Source organism: Rhinolophus ferrumequinum, chromosome 17 (assembly GCF_004115265.2).
Source record: "Rhinolophus ferrumequinum isolate MPI-CBG mRhiFer1 chromosome 17, mRhiFer1_v1.p, whole genome shotgun sequence".
NCBI lineage: Eukaryota > Metazoa > Chordata > Mammalia > Chiroptera > Rhinolophidae > Rhinolophus > Rhinolophus ferrumequinum.
Window position 1 is genome coordinate 58,497,389 of NC_046300.1, and position 15,996 is coordinate 58,513,384.

At 39.4% G+C, this 15,996-nt stretch overlaps 1 protein-coding gene across 3 annotated transcripts in view; it reads right to left on the reverse strand.

The window, feature by feature from the left end:
- Positions 1–11,388: 11,388 nt before the first annotated feature.
- The window catches only part of ADAMTS9 (ADAM metallopeptidase with thrombospondin type 1 motif 9), a 160,381-nt gene continuing 155,773 nt past the window's right edge, over positions 11,389–15,996 (reverse strand). For all 3 annotated transcript variants that reach the window (XM_033132881.1, XM_033132882.1, XM_033132880.1), the window contains 2 exons: positions 14,813–14,907; positions 11,389–12,888 (listed from right to left, as the gene is read on the reverse strand). In XM_033132881.1, coding sequence (XP_032988772.1) covers positions 14,818–14,907 — 90 coding nt within the window. In that variant the 3' untranslated portion in view covers positions 11,389–12,888; positions 14,813–14,817. The remainder of the gene's footprint in view (positions 12,889–14,812; positions 14,908–15,996) is intronic.

A 15,996-nucleotide genomic window follows, 5' to 3' on the forward strand; every position in this document is an offset into this window, starting at 1 on the left:
TGTCATTTATTGTAAATTTTCTAAAAGCTACCTTTTTATCATTTTTCTTTTTTCATTTTCCTTTCATTCTCATTCCCTCTCTTTTTTTGTTCTTTATTTTGTTTTAAATTTTTTTTTAATAAACACTTATTTTAACAGGTTTCTCATCTTTGTTAATGGAATAATGCCTGGATCTGGCAAATATTTTTTTTTCCTATTTTTAGACATGATTATGGGTTTGCTTATTTTTTTCATATATATACATATTTACTTTTATGAGATTAAATTGGTAATTTTTCTTCTTTGTATCTTCTGGGTTTGTGTCATTTTTTAAAAACATTCATGAGTAGTAGGATAATGATGGCGATGATGGTGAATAGAGGAAGGAAGGGGAGGAATGATAAATACTTACTTCATCTGTTGTGTTCCAGTCATTGTTCTAGAAGCATCATGCACATTATGAGGTCTGACAATTATGTTCGCGAACTTGTTTTCAACGAAGTTGTTAACCTTTTTTGATATCAAAGAGATTATTCATTATGAATTTGTACCAATTGGACAAACAGTTAACCAAGTTTACGATTTGGAAGTGCTGAAAAGGCTGCGTGAAAAAGTTAGACCACCTGAACTTTTCTCCAACAATTCATGGCTCAAGCATCACGACAATGCACCAGCTCACACGGCACCGTCTGTGAGGGAGTTTTGAGCCAGTAAACAAATAACTGTATTGGAACATCCTCCCTACTCACCTGATATGGACCCCAATGACTTCTTTCTTTACCCAAAGATCAAGGAAATATTGAAAGGAAGACATTTGGATGACATTCAGGACATCAAGGGTAATACTCTGACATCTCCGATGGCCATTCAAGAAGAATTCCAAAATTGCTTTGAAGGGTGGACTGGGCTCTGATATTGGTGCATAGCTTCCCAAACGGAGTACTTTGAAGGTGACCATAGTGTTATTCAGCAATGAGATATGGAGCACTTTTTCTAGGATGAGTTTGTGAACTTAATTGTCCTATCGCGTATGTCATTTAATCCTTGTATTACTGTATGAGATAGATGTCATTTTTATTCTGATTTACAAATTACAAAAACTGAGTTCTAGAAAAGTCACTTTTCCAGATTTTAGAAACTGCCTTCTTAACCACCATATTCTTGCAAAGACTGTTTCTGACATTGGTCCTCCATGAGTTTTTGCCAACACAGAGTACTTCAGTCTTTGTGACCGCAAAGTGAACTCTGTTTCTTGGGTGCCTAGGATGATTAAAACGCCTTTTCATTATCAAGGAAACCTTTTATTCTATAGAAAAATGGAGCCATAAATGATTTACCACACACAAGGAGGCAGAAATGGAAATTGTTGCTGAAAACTAGCTCCTATCTGAGCGACAGATTGGGGCTGGACCAGAAGCATGGCCTTTCAGAATTGCTCATATCCTATACCAATTAAGTGTTTGGGGAAGCTGACAATGGCTTCCTGATGTGGAAATCACTTTGAAACTTGCAGGTTGGTAGTTAAAGCCATTAGCCCCACTTCGATTTCAAGGACAACTATAAAGAACATATTTTGTAAATTGCGCGTGAAGCATGGATTTGCCAACCCCTGGGTTAGCCCAAGGTGGTCAAGCAATTGATTTTAACACTTTATTTCCTAAGTGGACTAATACCTGGGGGGAGATGGAAAACAAACCTCACTTCAGACAACATAGGGCTTCTTGAAAGTCGCAGGTCTCTGCACGAGATAGCTACTGAGTGAAGAGCTTGGCTTTTCTTCACTTCGACAAAGAGTTTTTATTTCAGGCCCAAGATCAAGGGGGTGCACATGAGCCCAGCGCCTCTCACCCTACCTTCCATTGTTGGAACATAGCTGGCTGTTCCAGCAGAAATCCCTAAGGGACACTGAGTAAGGCATTTCTAAATCCTTCTCAGTCATAATAAAGTCATAAAAAATCCTTCTCTTGAGCCACCAAGAGAAATGGAATAGGAGGAAAGTCCAACTAACTGGAAACTGACTTCTTTTTGACTTCTCTGGGGACTGTGGCTCTTAACTGTCTAGTCCAGAATATAGTTGAGCAATCACAGGATATGCTCCAGGCAGGACTGTTTTCTTTCTTTCTCTGCTTGCTCACGCGCAGTGAGGGTCTAAATTTTCTCTTCTTTCTGTGAGGAAGCTCGTTGGTGTGGAAAGTCAGTATGTCGGGTGACAGGAGATGTTAGCTCTAGTCTCAGCATTCACCTTTAACTAATCTAACATAGCTGCTTGCATCTCACCCACGCTGAGTCGTGAAGACCCTGGGTTTGGGAGTCAGGCTGGAAGACTCTTAACCCTCGATTTCCTTATCTCTAAAATGGGAATAAAAGTAGTGGCTCCCCCTGACAGCTGTCATGAGGGTTCCATAAGAGGACACATGCAAAGCATTTAGGGCTCAGAGGGAGTGGTACCCTCTGGAGTTGTGCAAAGGAGTATCTTTGGCCTGTCACACAGTGTATTAGTCAGGGTTCTCCAGAGAAACAGAACGAACAGGAGATAGCTATCCGCAGACATACTAGATATATAGCTATATATAGATACAGAATATAATATATATACAGATGTAATATATAATATACTATCTATCTTACATGTAGAGAGATTTACTTAAGGAAGAGATTTATTTTATGGCTCATGTGACTGTGGGGACTGGCAAATATGAAATATGCAAGACAGGCCGGCAGTCTGGAGACACAGGGAAGAGTTGATGTCGCAGTCTGAAGGCATCTGGAGGCAGAAATCCTTTTTTCTCAGAGGACTTCAGTCTTTCCCTTAAGGGCTTCAACTGACTAGATGAGGGTCACCCACAATGTAGAGAGTAAACTGCTTTACTCAATGTCTACTCATGTAAACATTAATCACACCTAAAAACACCTCACAACAACATCTAGACTGCTGTTTGACTAAGAAGTATTATAATAGGTGCCATGGCCTGGCCAAGTTGACACATAAAATTAACCATCACACATAGTAAATTGTCAGTATGTACAGTTTGTATTATTCTTGTGATGTAGTTGTTATTATTATTGTTGGTCCATATATCCTTTCGGGTCCCTTCTAGTCCTGACCTCAACCTCTGATTCACAGCTTTCATTCACATTTTGGGAAAGAGAAAGAACTGCAGTATTTTGTGAGCAAATGGAATCTGAGGAGGGCTCATACAGGAAAACCTAGTTTTCTCAACAAGGAGTTGAGATAAAAGTTGGACATGGAGTTGGGTAAAAGTTGGGGCTGATACCTTTATACCTTCCCCACCACAGGCTTCCCCAAATTAAAGCATAGATTATGTAAGTAAAGCATGCGTTACATATATTTTCTAGTAGCTGAGAGGTATTGGGTACTTACTACATGCCAGGCAGTGTTCTAGATGCTTCAAATGTGTCAGCACATTGAATTCTCACAGCAACCACGTGACATGGTTGCCATCATCATCCCTCGTTTCACTAAAGAGGAAGGTGAGGCCGGGGTGTAAGAGTCATGGCCAAGGTTACACAGCTAGGGAGTGGAGGAACCAAGACAAGCCATTCCATCTTCTTCTAGAGCCTGTGGGTACCAACTGCATCCCCACCGTGAAGAATGGCTAAGTGCTGGAGTGAAGGGGTGAAGGAAACTGAGACTGCCCGGAGACTCACTGCTGTGTGGAAAGGAGCTTTGGGAAAGTGGGTCTCTCTAAAGTGCATAAAGATCACTTAGGAGCCTGTTGACAGGGCAGATTCTCAGCTCCCACCCCTGGAGATACTGAGTAAGCTTGGGGGATGTCCAGGGACCACACAGAATTGCCCTGCAGTCTCCGCCCACTGCCTTAGCTATGCTGAGGCTCAGAAGGCTCCCTGGTGTGCTCCTGTTCTGTGGTATTGCGAAGCCAAGCGTTAAGAATGGAAGTATCCTGGATTATAAAGAAAGGTGAAAGCTCCACTACCAAGTATACCTATGAAAGTTTCTGTACTTAATAATGGCTCATGTCCTGAAAGGTTGTCATCACTTAAGAGAGGTCTTATAAGCCTTGACGGCAGGTCAGAGATATCCAGGCATGAGAGATCCCAGAATTCAGTGTACTATCACTTGAGTACCATAAGAATTCTATGTCCTAGGGAGTACGAAGTGTGATAAAGAAAATACAGTGAATGTTTACATTTAAAAGAAAATATTATAGTAAAAGACACATTGCCACTAATCCCCCTCAAAATACTCCCCCTCACTTTGAACACACTTATCCCATTGTTCGTGCCACTTTCTGAAGTAGTTCTGGAAGTTCTCTTTCATGAGTGTCTTTAGTTGCACTATTGTGGCTACCTCGATGTCCGGAATCAATTCAAAACATTTTTCTTTCATGGTCATTTTGACTTTGGGGAAGAGCCAGAAGTTGCACGGTACCTGGTGAATAAGGTGGATGAGGACATATTGTAATGTTTTTATTTGACAGAAATTGCTGTACCAGAAGTGATGTGTGACACAGAGCATTGTCATGATGGAGGATGAAGAAAAGACACTCACTAAAGAGGACTTCCAGAACTGCTTCAGAAAGTGGCAATAATGATGGGATAAGTGTGTTCAAAGTGAGGGGCAGTATTTTGAGGGGGATTAATGGCAATGTGTCTTTTACTGTAATAATTTTTTTTATTTAAACATTCACCGTATCTTTTGATCATACCTGTATATGTGAAAACATATAATTCTTGTCAAGTTCAAGAGTCTTTGGACCAAGAAAAGAAGATATTTATATATAAGAACAACATGCAAATTCCAATCAAGCAGTCTAACTATTGCAGACTTTGGAATAGACAGAAAAGTTAGGCAGTATGTGGAATTTGAATCTCAGAACATGGGCTATGGGAACATCCTTCTTTTGAAGTTAAGGGTCATTGACATAAAGGCCAGTGTGGCCCATTAGGAATTTGGACAATCATGTCAGCCTCTGGCCAATATATCTCTGGTCCTGAAGTGTGTGGACAAGGTATAGTAGACAAAATAATGACCTCTCAAAGATGTCCACATCCCAATCTCCAAAACCTATGAATACAAGATCTGACAATTAAGTTCACGAATTCATTCTAGAAAAATTGCTGAATATCACTACGGTTACCTTCGAAGTACTCCCCTTGGGAAGCCATGCACTGATGCCAGCGCCTAGTCCACCCTTCAAAGCAATTTTGGAACTCTTTTTCTGGAATGGCCATCAGAGCTGTTGTCATATTACCTTTGATGTCCTGAATGTCATCAAAATGTCTTCCTTTCAATATTTCCTTGATCTTCGGGTAAAAGAAGAAGTCACTGGGGGAGAGATCAGATAAGTAAGGGAGGATGTTCCAATACAGTTATTTGTTTACTGGCTAAAAACTCCCTCCCAGACAGTGACGTGTGAGCTGGTGCATTGTCGTGATGCAAGAGCCATGAACTGTTGGTGAAAAGTTCAGGTCGTCTAACTTTTTCATGTAGCCTTTTCAGCACTTCCAAGTACTGTATTTCCCCAAAAATAAGACCGGTCTTATATTAATTTTTGCTCCAAAAGACGCATTAGGGCTTATGTTCAGGGGATGTCATCCTGAAAAATCATGCTAGGGCTTATTTTCCAGTTAGGTCTTATTTTGGGGGAAACACGGTAGTAAACTTGGTTAACTGTCTGTTCAGTTGGTACAAATTCATAATGAATAATCCCTCTGATATCAAAAACGTTTAGCAACATCGTTGCAATTCGTGAACTTAATTGTCAGACCTTCATATGTTACCTTACATTTCACAGGGGACTTTGCAGATATGATTAAGTTAAGGATCTTAAGATAAGGAGATTATCCTTGGTTATCTGGTGGGCTCAGTGCAATCACAAGCCTCCTTATAAGAAGGAGGCAAGTGAGTTAAAGTCAGAAAAAAGCATGATGATGGAAGTAGAGGTCAGAGAGGGACAGAGAGATTTGAAGATGCTACACTGCTGGCTTCAAAGATGGAGAAGGGGGCATCAGCCAAGGGATGCAGGAGGCCTCGAGCAGCTGGAAAAGGCAAGGGGACAGAATAGCCTTCAGAAGGAATGAGACTTACTGATCCATTTTAGATGCCTGGGCTCCAGAACTGTAAGATATTTGTGTTGTTTTAAACCTGGTTTAAGGTAATTTGTTGCAGCAGCAATAGGAAATGAATGACTATAGAAGTCTTCCCAAGTTGGAGTGAGAACCACTCTGGTTGTCTGCTGCTCCCAATTTATGCTTGACATAAACCTCTGAGTCTATTACAGTTGAATGAGTACACAACTCTTATTCGGGCTAAGTATAAGATTTAAGGTATAAAAAATGTTTAAAGGAATCAGAACAGTGTATTAAAATTTTTGTGTTAAGGAATATGTAAAAATTTGATAGCTTATGTAATTGTCATGATTTTAAGCATTTGAACTATTAAAGTGGTAGCTTATAATGCAAATTTAAAATGTGTCATTGAGTACTTGATTTAGATTTGCGATTTTAAATTAAAACCATATTAAATTAATTTTCCACCTTGGAATATTTAAAAGAACTTTGTCTACTGATTTATGTAATATTTATATTTTTATATTTATAAAAATTATTTAAGTACTTAGAAAGATTTGCTTAAGTCAGATAATTGAAGGACTTAACAACAGAAATAAAATTCATGAAATGCATAAATAACCTATAAAACATTTGAAGGTGTTTAATTGATTAAGTGTTGAGTGGAGCAAACCTTATTCAAAAGTTTTAAAAAAGTAATTGCTAAAATGTAGGCTGACAAATAAGTAAAATAATAGGATTTGTAGTCTGAACTTCAAAACTTAAGAACTAGGTTTTTACACGTGTGTAATAAATTGAAAATTAGGTCTTTTACACACAAACACCATCCTTGACCACATTTTGACACTCATATCAATAGCAGGTAAGGCATTTGACCCTAAGCCCTAAAAATGTAACACCACACAAATTACACAGGAAAGTGTACATTTCTATGCAAAATTACATTTCATCTTCTTTTCCATTGTAACTGGATGCCCCTCTTATTAGCATAGTGAATATTTGCTCCTTTTGTCCTTATTGGATATCATGGTGATTAATAATGTGGTAAAACAAGCTGGATCACCTACTGAACAGACAAAAAGTGTGCCTAGAACTGCAGCAAAGATACTCTTCAATTTTGGGGGGAAAAATTGGTATTTGATATTTTAAAAATTAGTCTTCACGGAAAAAGAAAACCAAATTCATGGTCTGGAGTTATTTTTACTTTTGAGGTACACATTTGAGGAGAGTAACATAATCTTTCCAGAGCCTAGGAGCTCAAAAATTCCTTGCAAAATCACCTCTGAAATAAGCAGAAAAAAATAGATACAAAGAGCAAACTGATGGTTGCCAGATAGGAGAGGGGTTGGGGGCGGGGGTAGGTGAAAAAGGTGAAAGGGATTAAGAAATACAAATTGCCGTTACAAAAGTAGTCACAAGGATCCAAAGTTCAGCATAGGGAATATAGTCAGTAGTATTGTAAAAACTATGTATGGTGTCAGATGGCTACTAGACTTCCTGGGGTGATCACATCATAAGGTATATAAATGTCTAATCACACCTGAAACTAGTACACTATTGTATGTCAACTGTAATTGAAAAATACAATTTTTTAAAAAGGAAGGGAATTCTGACCCATGCTACCACATGGATAAACCTTGAGGATGTTATGCTCAGGGAAATAAGGCAAATATTGTATGATTCCACTTATATGAAGCACCTAGAGTAGACAAACTCACAGAGACAGAAAGTACAGCGGTGCTTGCCGGGAACTGGAGGAAATGGAGGAAGGGGAATTATTGTTTAGGGTAGGATGTTTCTGTTTTACAAGAGGACAAGAGTCTGGAGATGGGTGGTGCTAATGATTGTACAACAATGTGAACGTACTTAATGCCACTGAACTGCGTACTTTAAAAAAAACGGTTAAGATGTTAAATGTTATGTGTATTTTACCACAATAAAAAAATAAAACAAGCAGAAAAAACCTGCAGGATTAACAGTGCAATGGCCTAGACTTTAGATAAAAACGACAGATCAGGACTTCTCCAGCCATCTGTTGTTGACAGGTAGTTTCCACACCCACTGCGGTTGGTGGCAGGCTTTTATGGTGATGCACAGCTTTGTTTTTGGCTACGGAAGTTCATAAAGGCATTTCTTACCACTCTAAACACGCTCACCCCAGGGCACTGGGCATGTCCTATTCCTGTTCCCTACTTCTTTTCTCCCTCTAGGACTTCTCATCATCTGGCACACTAGGTTTTGCTTGCTATTTATTACTTTTGCATCAATCAGAAGAGAAAGAAAAACCAACACTCGAAGGCAAAGGGAACAGCATGAGTAAACGCTTTGGGGTATGAAAGTTCTTGGTGTTCAGGGAATGACTTGATGTGCCATGATGGTATATGGATGGCCACATATTCAGATTTATTACAAAAAAAGAATTGCAGAGTGGGTTACTTATTTGCTCAGTTTTTTTCTCTCACCTGTCACCACTGAAATGTTAGCACCAAAGGGCAGAGATTTTTGTAGGTACACTGTTTGTGACTGTAGCAGACCTTTTGCCCATAGACCTTCTTCCCTTTTTCCTTTTAGTAACAGGAACCCCACCTCCACTTAGCATTAGCTGGGTGTGGTTGCCAATGAAAGAGCACACTTCCCAGACTCTCTTGCAGCTACATCAGGCTATGCATATAAGCAATTTCCAGTAAGTTATTATTTAACTTTCAGGTCTTGCCTTAAAATGATTGTCCCCTTCTTGCAGGCTACACACAGACACGGTGAGGGTGAACCATATAAGGACAATGCTTTTGAGAATGACCAAGCCAAAAAACAGAAGGAGCCTGAGTCCTCTGATACCATACAGAACAGAGTCACCAGGCCCGACTGCCTGCCGATCTCTGTATGGCAAACGAGAAATAAAGGTCTATCGTATTTTCAGGTCACTTTGTTTTGGCCTCTGTTATGAACTGCATTGTCTTTCCCAAATTCATGTTGAAGCCCTAACTTCTAATGTGACTGCATTTGGAGATAGGGTTTATAAGGGGGGTAATCAAGGTTAAATGAGGTCATAAGGATGGGGCCGTAATCCAATCAAACTGGGGTCCTTATAAGAAGAAGAAGAGGCATCAGAGATCTCTCTCTCTTTCTCTCAGTGCTCACACTGAGGAAAGGCCATATGGGGACCCAGTAAGAAGAGCGTTGTCTACAAACCAGGAAGAAAGTCCTCACCAGAAACCAACCCTAGCAGCACCTTGATCTTGAACTTCTAGCCTCTAGAACTGTGAGAAAATCAATTTCTGTAGTTTAAGTCACCCAGTCTGTGGTATTTTGATATGACAGCCCTAAAGGATGAAAAAAGCCTCTTAGCCTGTACCCTAATACATTGCTGCACGTCAAGTGCCTAGAACAGTGCCTGGAAATTAGTAGCGATGCAGTAAATATTACTTGGATAAATAAATGAATAGAACACAAATATTTAATTTGTACAGTGCTATAAAAATGTAAAGAATTAATGGATTCTAACAGATTATATCTGTCCATTCATCCATCCATCCACCCAGTCATCTTTCTATGACCTTGTTTGTATTGGCAAGCAAAATGAAACTTCATCTTTGAACTCTTACCAGTGCCTTCCCTCCCACAGTCTACCCTGAATCTAGCCATGGTCAGAGCCTGTTAATTTTTGCACCAGTATCACTCTATAATTTTCTACCACTACGATGATCACAGCTCTAGCCCAGATTCTATTATTTCTGTCTTAATTTATGATAATTGCTTCTAAACCATTCTCTCTCCAGTCTCTGTACTTGCACCTGTTGCAGAGATTCCAGTTGCCTCTTTCAAATCCATTTGCCTTCTTTCCTAGGAAGAGATCCCTCGTTTTATTCAGTGTGACAATGTGTCTGTGAAACAACCCCATTTCCCCAATGCTCCTGCGGCCTAGATGCAACCATATGAGTAAGTTCTGGTTGAGGAGATGTAACTGGAATTTGTTGGGTGAGGTTTCCAGAAAACCTCTTAAAAAGGATAGAGAGCAGGGACCAAGTCACGTTTTACACTTCCCTCCCATTCCTTTTTTCTTGTTGCCTGGACTTTGGGAGTGATTGCTGGAGCTCTAGCAATCATATTGAAATATGAAAAATTGGGAGAAGTAGATAAAGAAAGAAACTTTGTCCTTGGTAATTTTGTGGAGCTGCCATACCAGCTCTGAAATGCACTTTTAATTGCAGTCAGGTGTCTATAATTAGCAGTTGAACACAGTTCCTGATACAGATCCCGTGCCTTCACTGATGTCAGCATAAACTTGCTAACGCACATTTTGAGGGCAGCTATTTTCCCACTACTGGTGCAGTGCTTAAAACATCTTCAGAAAACAATCCTTCAGGGTAGATGGGAAGACTTTCAATAGTCTCATTTTACGGATGAAGAAACCAAGGCTCAGGATCATACAATTAGCAGATGCCAGAGAAAGGATGAGAACCAAGGATGATGCAGAAGAACGAGAAGGGCTGGGACTGTGGTGTGAGCTATCAGATCTGGAGACTTGACACATGCACATAGGTGCATACGTGCACACACACACACACACACACACACACACACACACACACTTATAATCTAGACTGCATACCTGCTGATTTTGCCTGTCTTCATACCATCTACCCTTTTCCAATAATAAAACCCTTCTCTTTTGGGAACTGTCCCTGTTCCAACTGAAGCTGTTGATAACTGGACACATGACCCCAATGGGCACTTGATCCCACGCCCTGGACAATGTGATGGGTCTAGCACTCTTGTCCTTATAACACAATCAGAGTTCTTTGGGGACTGCCATTTATTCACTGTATGTGAACTCAGGCCTATTTACATCCTGAAGGCCCTGGCTCCTTAACCCTAGAAAGCTGTAAGTCTGTTACCTGCTCTCCTTGGCAATTGTGAGGATGAGCCAAAACAACTCAGTAAAGGGCCTGGTATAGGGTGGATGTCCACTTACTATTAGACTTCTTTGGAAAGCTAATTTCTCTGAACACCATCAGTCTATAGAGTAGAAACTACTGTTACAAAAAAATTAACAATTAAGTCCCCAAATTCCACTTAAGTCTCCCATTTTGTTTGCTCATTTGTTCCCCATCACACAGACAATAGGTTTATGTCTGATTTTCAGAAGAATCACTTCAACTGATCTCAGTGATAAAAGTACAGAACTCAGGGACGGTCCCCATCCCTTATTGGTCTCTAGAACGGCAACTGTAATTGACAGGATTAATAAAATCTGCATTTTTTTTCCTCAGTCTGGAAATATTAATAACTAGAGACATTTTCATTCCAACTTGAACCAAAAGTCCAGAAACCACGTGAAGCACAAATGTTTGGGTGTGATCATGGTATTTATTCATAGCATATTTTCACAATGTGTTAATAATGGAGAATAACACGTATTCATACACTGAATATAACTTTTCCTGGAGCAGTCTGGAGTTTGGGGGAGGGAGTTGGAAAATACTGCCAGATTTTTCTTAATCTCTTTGGTTTTTGGAAGTAGGCAGGATTTCTCAAACTGAGTGTGTGCCATGGGGTATTAGCGATCACATCCCTCCGGTCGGGTTGGAAGGGTAGAAAAACCACAGCTTCGGCACTTCCATTGTAGAAAGAAGTAAGAGAGTGGATTATGGGAAGATCAGAAAGACTCAAGTGTCTTGAACTCCACAGTTCATTTCTTGTCACAAATGCCAATTACTGCAGCAGCCATGAACACTGGCAGGGTCGTAGGCTCATGGCCCGAAGACAAGTCATGTCACCAGCCAATGTTTTCACGCAAAAAGCAATTCCGATGACTAAGAACCTGGTTCTAAACTTCTCCAGGTGTTCTGGGGTGCTGAAGGTTACCCCCATCCTATGCATCCTTTGTCTTGCAACTGGTAAACTTGGACACCATTTCAAAACATCTTGGCAAAATGCTGAGAGGACCTCATTTTCTCAATGTCACTCTGTAATGAAGCTGCTCGAGGGACCCCCCATTTAACCAGAAGGACCAAGGCACCGGGAATTAAAGCAAAGCATATTAATCACTAAAAAAAAAGAAGAACAGAGTCCAAGTCTCTCCCACAAAAATCAGGTCCAAAAATAAGGGTAAACAGCTGCTCTTATTTTATCCAAGTGATTCTGTCCATTGGAAAATGTCCTTCCGTTCCTCTCTTTTATTAAATGTGTTTACATTTCGGAGTCTGAAGATCACTTAAATACATATAATATTAGCACCAAGGCAATTTTTTTTCCCAGAGATCACATGAAACTAAATAGATACTTATCATAATTAATAGCTGGTACAATCTGTGACATGACAAAATTCTTTATTGGCTAATGATGCTTTCCTAGAAATGCCAAAAATATACCCTTGTAGCACCTTGATGGCAGCTAGATTGTTTTAAAACACAAATTACAATTTAAAAAAAGTAATAATAGAAATTTACAGATAGAAAGTAAACAATGGGGTACCGTGATGATGAAGGATCACTTTTGTCATAGGACTACATATAATGTAGAGTACGTAAAATGCAGTGGTCTGACTGCAAGGGACAAAATAATGCAAAAGGCAGTCATAATAGAATCATTTTACGTACAAAAATATTACATCACAATAAATAATTTCAAACATAAATATTAAACTTTACATCATTAGGATATTCCACATATATACACACACATATACATGTTTATATGTGTATGTATATATGTATATATATGCATATGTACACACACACAAGTGTACAAGTTCACACACACACACACACAAACACATACACACTCACACAAATTTAAGGTGGAGGTATTGCAATACTATCCTTCATCCATTCCATCATGGCTTCCTCTTCAGAGCACCTGAAAACAAACCAACCAACCAAGAAATGTGAATCTTCTGTCTCAAATGCTGTAAGTCAAGAGTAGGTAATCCATACATTTTTACATACAGGATTTAAAAATAACACTATTTTCTTTAGACTTTAAAAGTAACATATGTTTGCTATAAGAAACATGTACATTTCATGGAGTATAAAGAATAAAATAATAAAAAAACCACTAGCCTGAAATCTCCACCCGAGATAATACTCTTCAAATGTTGGTATATATCCTTCTAGTCTTTTTTCTATACATACATGTAAATGTTATGTATATATACTCACTCAAGTTTTAATACACATAAAACAAAAAATTATGTTCCTAGACATAAAATACATAAAATACATACACAATAGGGATCTCTAGTGGATAGCTGCTTACTTTGTCCGCCTTTATCACATCTCCCTGTTTCTGATAACAAACCCCTTCTTGTTCTTTGGGAACCATCTCTATTCCAAATGAAGCTTTTAATTACCCGCCTGGAGGTGGGTATACAATCTCTGTTTCTTGGACATTGTGATTAGTTCAAAAGTGGCCATGTGACCCAATCAGAACCAGAGTTGTTGTGCAGAATGGAATCTGGAAAGTTAGCATTTACTTGGGACCATGAGCTTTAAGGGTGATGTAAGCCAGAGCAGCTGGGGGCTATAGTATAGAGGAGGTGATCTGCCTGAGAATGAAGCCATTTAAGAGACAAGCATTGCTGATGAATGGAGAAAGAAAGAGTCTTGATGACTGTTTGAGCTTCTGGATCCAGCCATGCCTAAAGCTAGCCCATTGCTGGGACATCTCAGTTATTTAAGACAATAAATTTCCTTTCTTTCTTTGACTCTTGCAATAGAAATAATCCTAATTTAAGATCGTAATTTGAACATAGATGTTTAATTAAACATTGAAATACTGATTCATAACTGTCAAATAGGCATCCTGTCAGGATCTTGAAGAGCTTTACAGGGTAATGGGCTATTGGAAACTTGAGTAAAGTCGTTGTGGGGGTCACATGAGTTGGCTGGGTTCATCCCTGTCAAGTGAGAAAAAGAGTGGCAGATTCAATCCTCTGCCCAGCAGAGGAAGCACTTGCGGGCATAATGTAGTTAGACCAGGGATTGTCAAACTTTAACATGCACGACACTCCTGTGGATTTGTTGAAAGACAGATCCTGACTTCATAGGTCTGGGGTGGGGCCTGAGATTCTGCATTTTTAACAAGTGCCCAGGTGATGCTGATCGAGCTAGTTCTTCGATTACACTGCGAGTTGAAAGTGTGTGCAACAGTACAGAACTGAGAGCAGTGGCTTTGGTGTAGGACATTCCTGGATTCTGCCAAGGGAATTCAGTGCCCAGAGGCAAGCTACTTAACTGTCGGGAGCCTCAGCTTCCATCTGTAAAAACGAGGGTAACAGCCCCACCTTGTGAGGATTCAATCAATTAATGCTTGCAAAGTGCTTAGCATGGGGCCTGACACATAGTCAGGACTCAGTGAATGCCCTTAAGAGTATTGTTATGATACTCCTAGGTGGTATTTCACAGAGGTTGATCTGTGAGTCACCTGCATCAGAATTCCTTGTGATAAAGATTCCTGGATCTACCAGAGACCTAATGAAGCAGGACCTCTAGAGATACAGTCCAGTAAGCGGCATTTATAATAAGCACTGCAGAGGAATCTGATGCAGGAAGCCTAGAGACCTCAAGGATGGAGGGCAGATGGCCTCTGTCATGTGATGACAGATGAGCATGAGAGGAAAAGGTAGAATAGTATTGAGTCAGACTCAAGATGTTTAACAGTCAGCTGTCTGGGGGCAAAGACCTGGCCACATTTGCTAATCATCAGGCTACAGAAAGAATGAGAAAGGTAGACAGCTAGCTAGCTAGATAAAAATAGACAGGTAAACATAGGATTTACTTACCTTAACTATAAAACTCGAACCTCCAGGCCAGTGCCAGAGGACGGTGTACATTTTCCACAGTAACCACCACATTTCCCTGTGACTCGGGTACCATCCTGCAAGGAGATGCATGATCTTAGACTACCTGCTTGGCTAATGTTTCCAGGGCTTGCACCGTTTTTTTAGGAAATCACTCTGAATAGAAATGGAGCCCAGTATCTTCACCATAGTTTAAAGCTGGGGTGACGAACTATGGTCAGTGGGCTCAGTCCAGCCTGTCACCTCTTTTTGTACGGACCACATGTGAAGAATAGTGTTTACATTTTTAAATGGCTGAGAAGAAGTAAACCAAAAATAATATTTCTTGACATGTGAAAATTTTATGAAATTCAAATTTCAGTGTCCATCAATAAAGTTTTATTGGAACACAGCCATGTTCATTTATTTACCTAATGTCTATGGCTGCTTTCATGTTACAATGTCAGGGCTGAGTAATTGCGACAGCTGTCATTGCTCCACACTGCTACTCAGCACACTCCAAATTACAGTAACACTGTTTTGACAGTGTTTTGAGTGCCATGCATATTGCTATATTACAACATTTTGCTTCATTTTTTTTTATTACCAGTGTGTACCATCATGGTGAAACAAGAAAAGTGGACTTTGAAAATTGCACTTTTAAGGTACAGTGGCATGTGATTATTCTGTTACCAAGTTTAGATGGCAAAGTGTTGTGTTTATCATGCAATAATACTATAGTTCTGGTAAAAAAAAGAAACAAAACAATATACACCAACATTACCAAACTCAGCATTCATCACAATATCAGGAAAGCAATGGTCAGAAATTCAGAAAATTGAAAAAGGAATATATTACCATAATTTCTTCACAAAAATAAAAATGAATAAAACGAAAAAATGAAAATGAGTGTTTCCACGTGGATCATTTGTTAGCCAAGCAAGGAAAACAGTTTACCCATGGAGAATTGAAATCTTGCTTAATCGTAACAACTGTAGAAATGTGTCTAAAGAAAATAAACTCAAGACTATTATCTTTTTGGCAAGAACAGTTTCTTGAGAAGTAATTGATATTGGGAGCAACATCAATAATCATTAAAAAATGAGGCAAATAATTGTGAATGGCTTCTTTTGGCTCTTCATGAACTGACAGATACTACTGATACTACTGTTGTCACTTATTTGAGA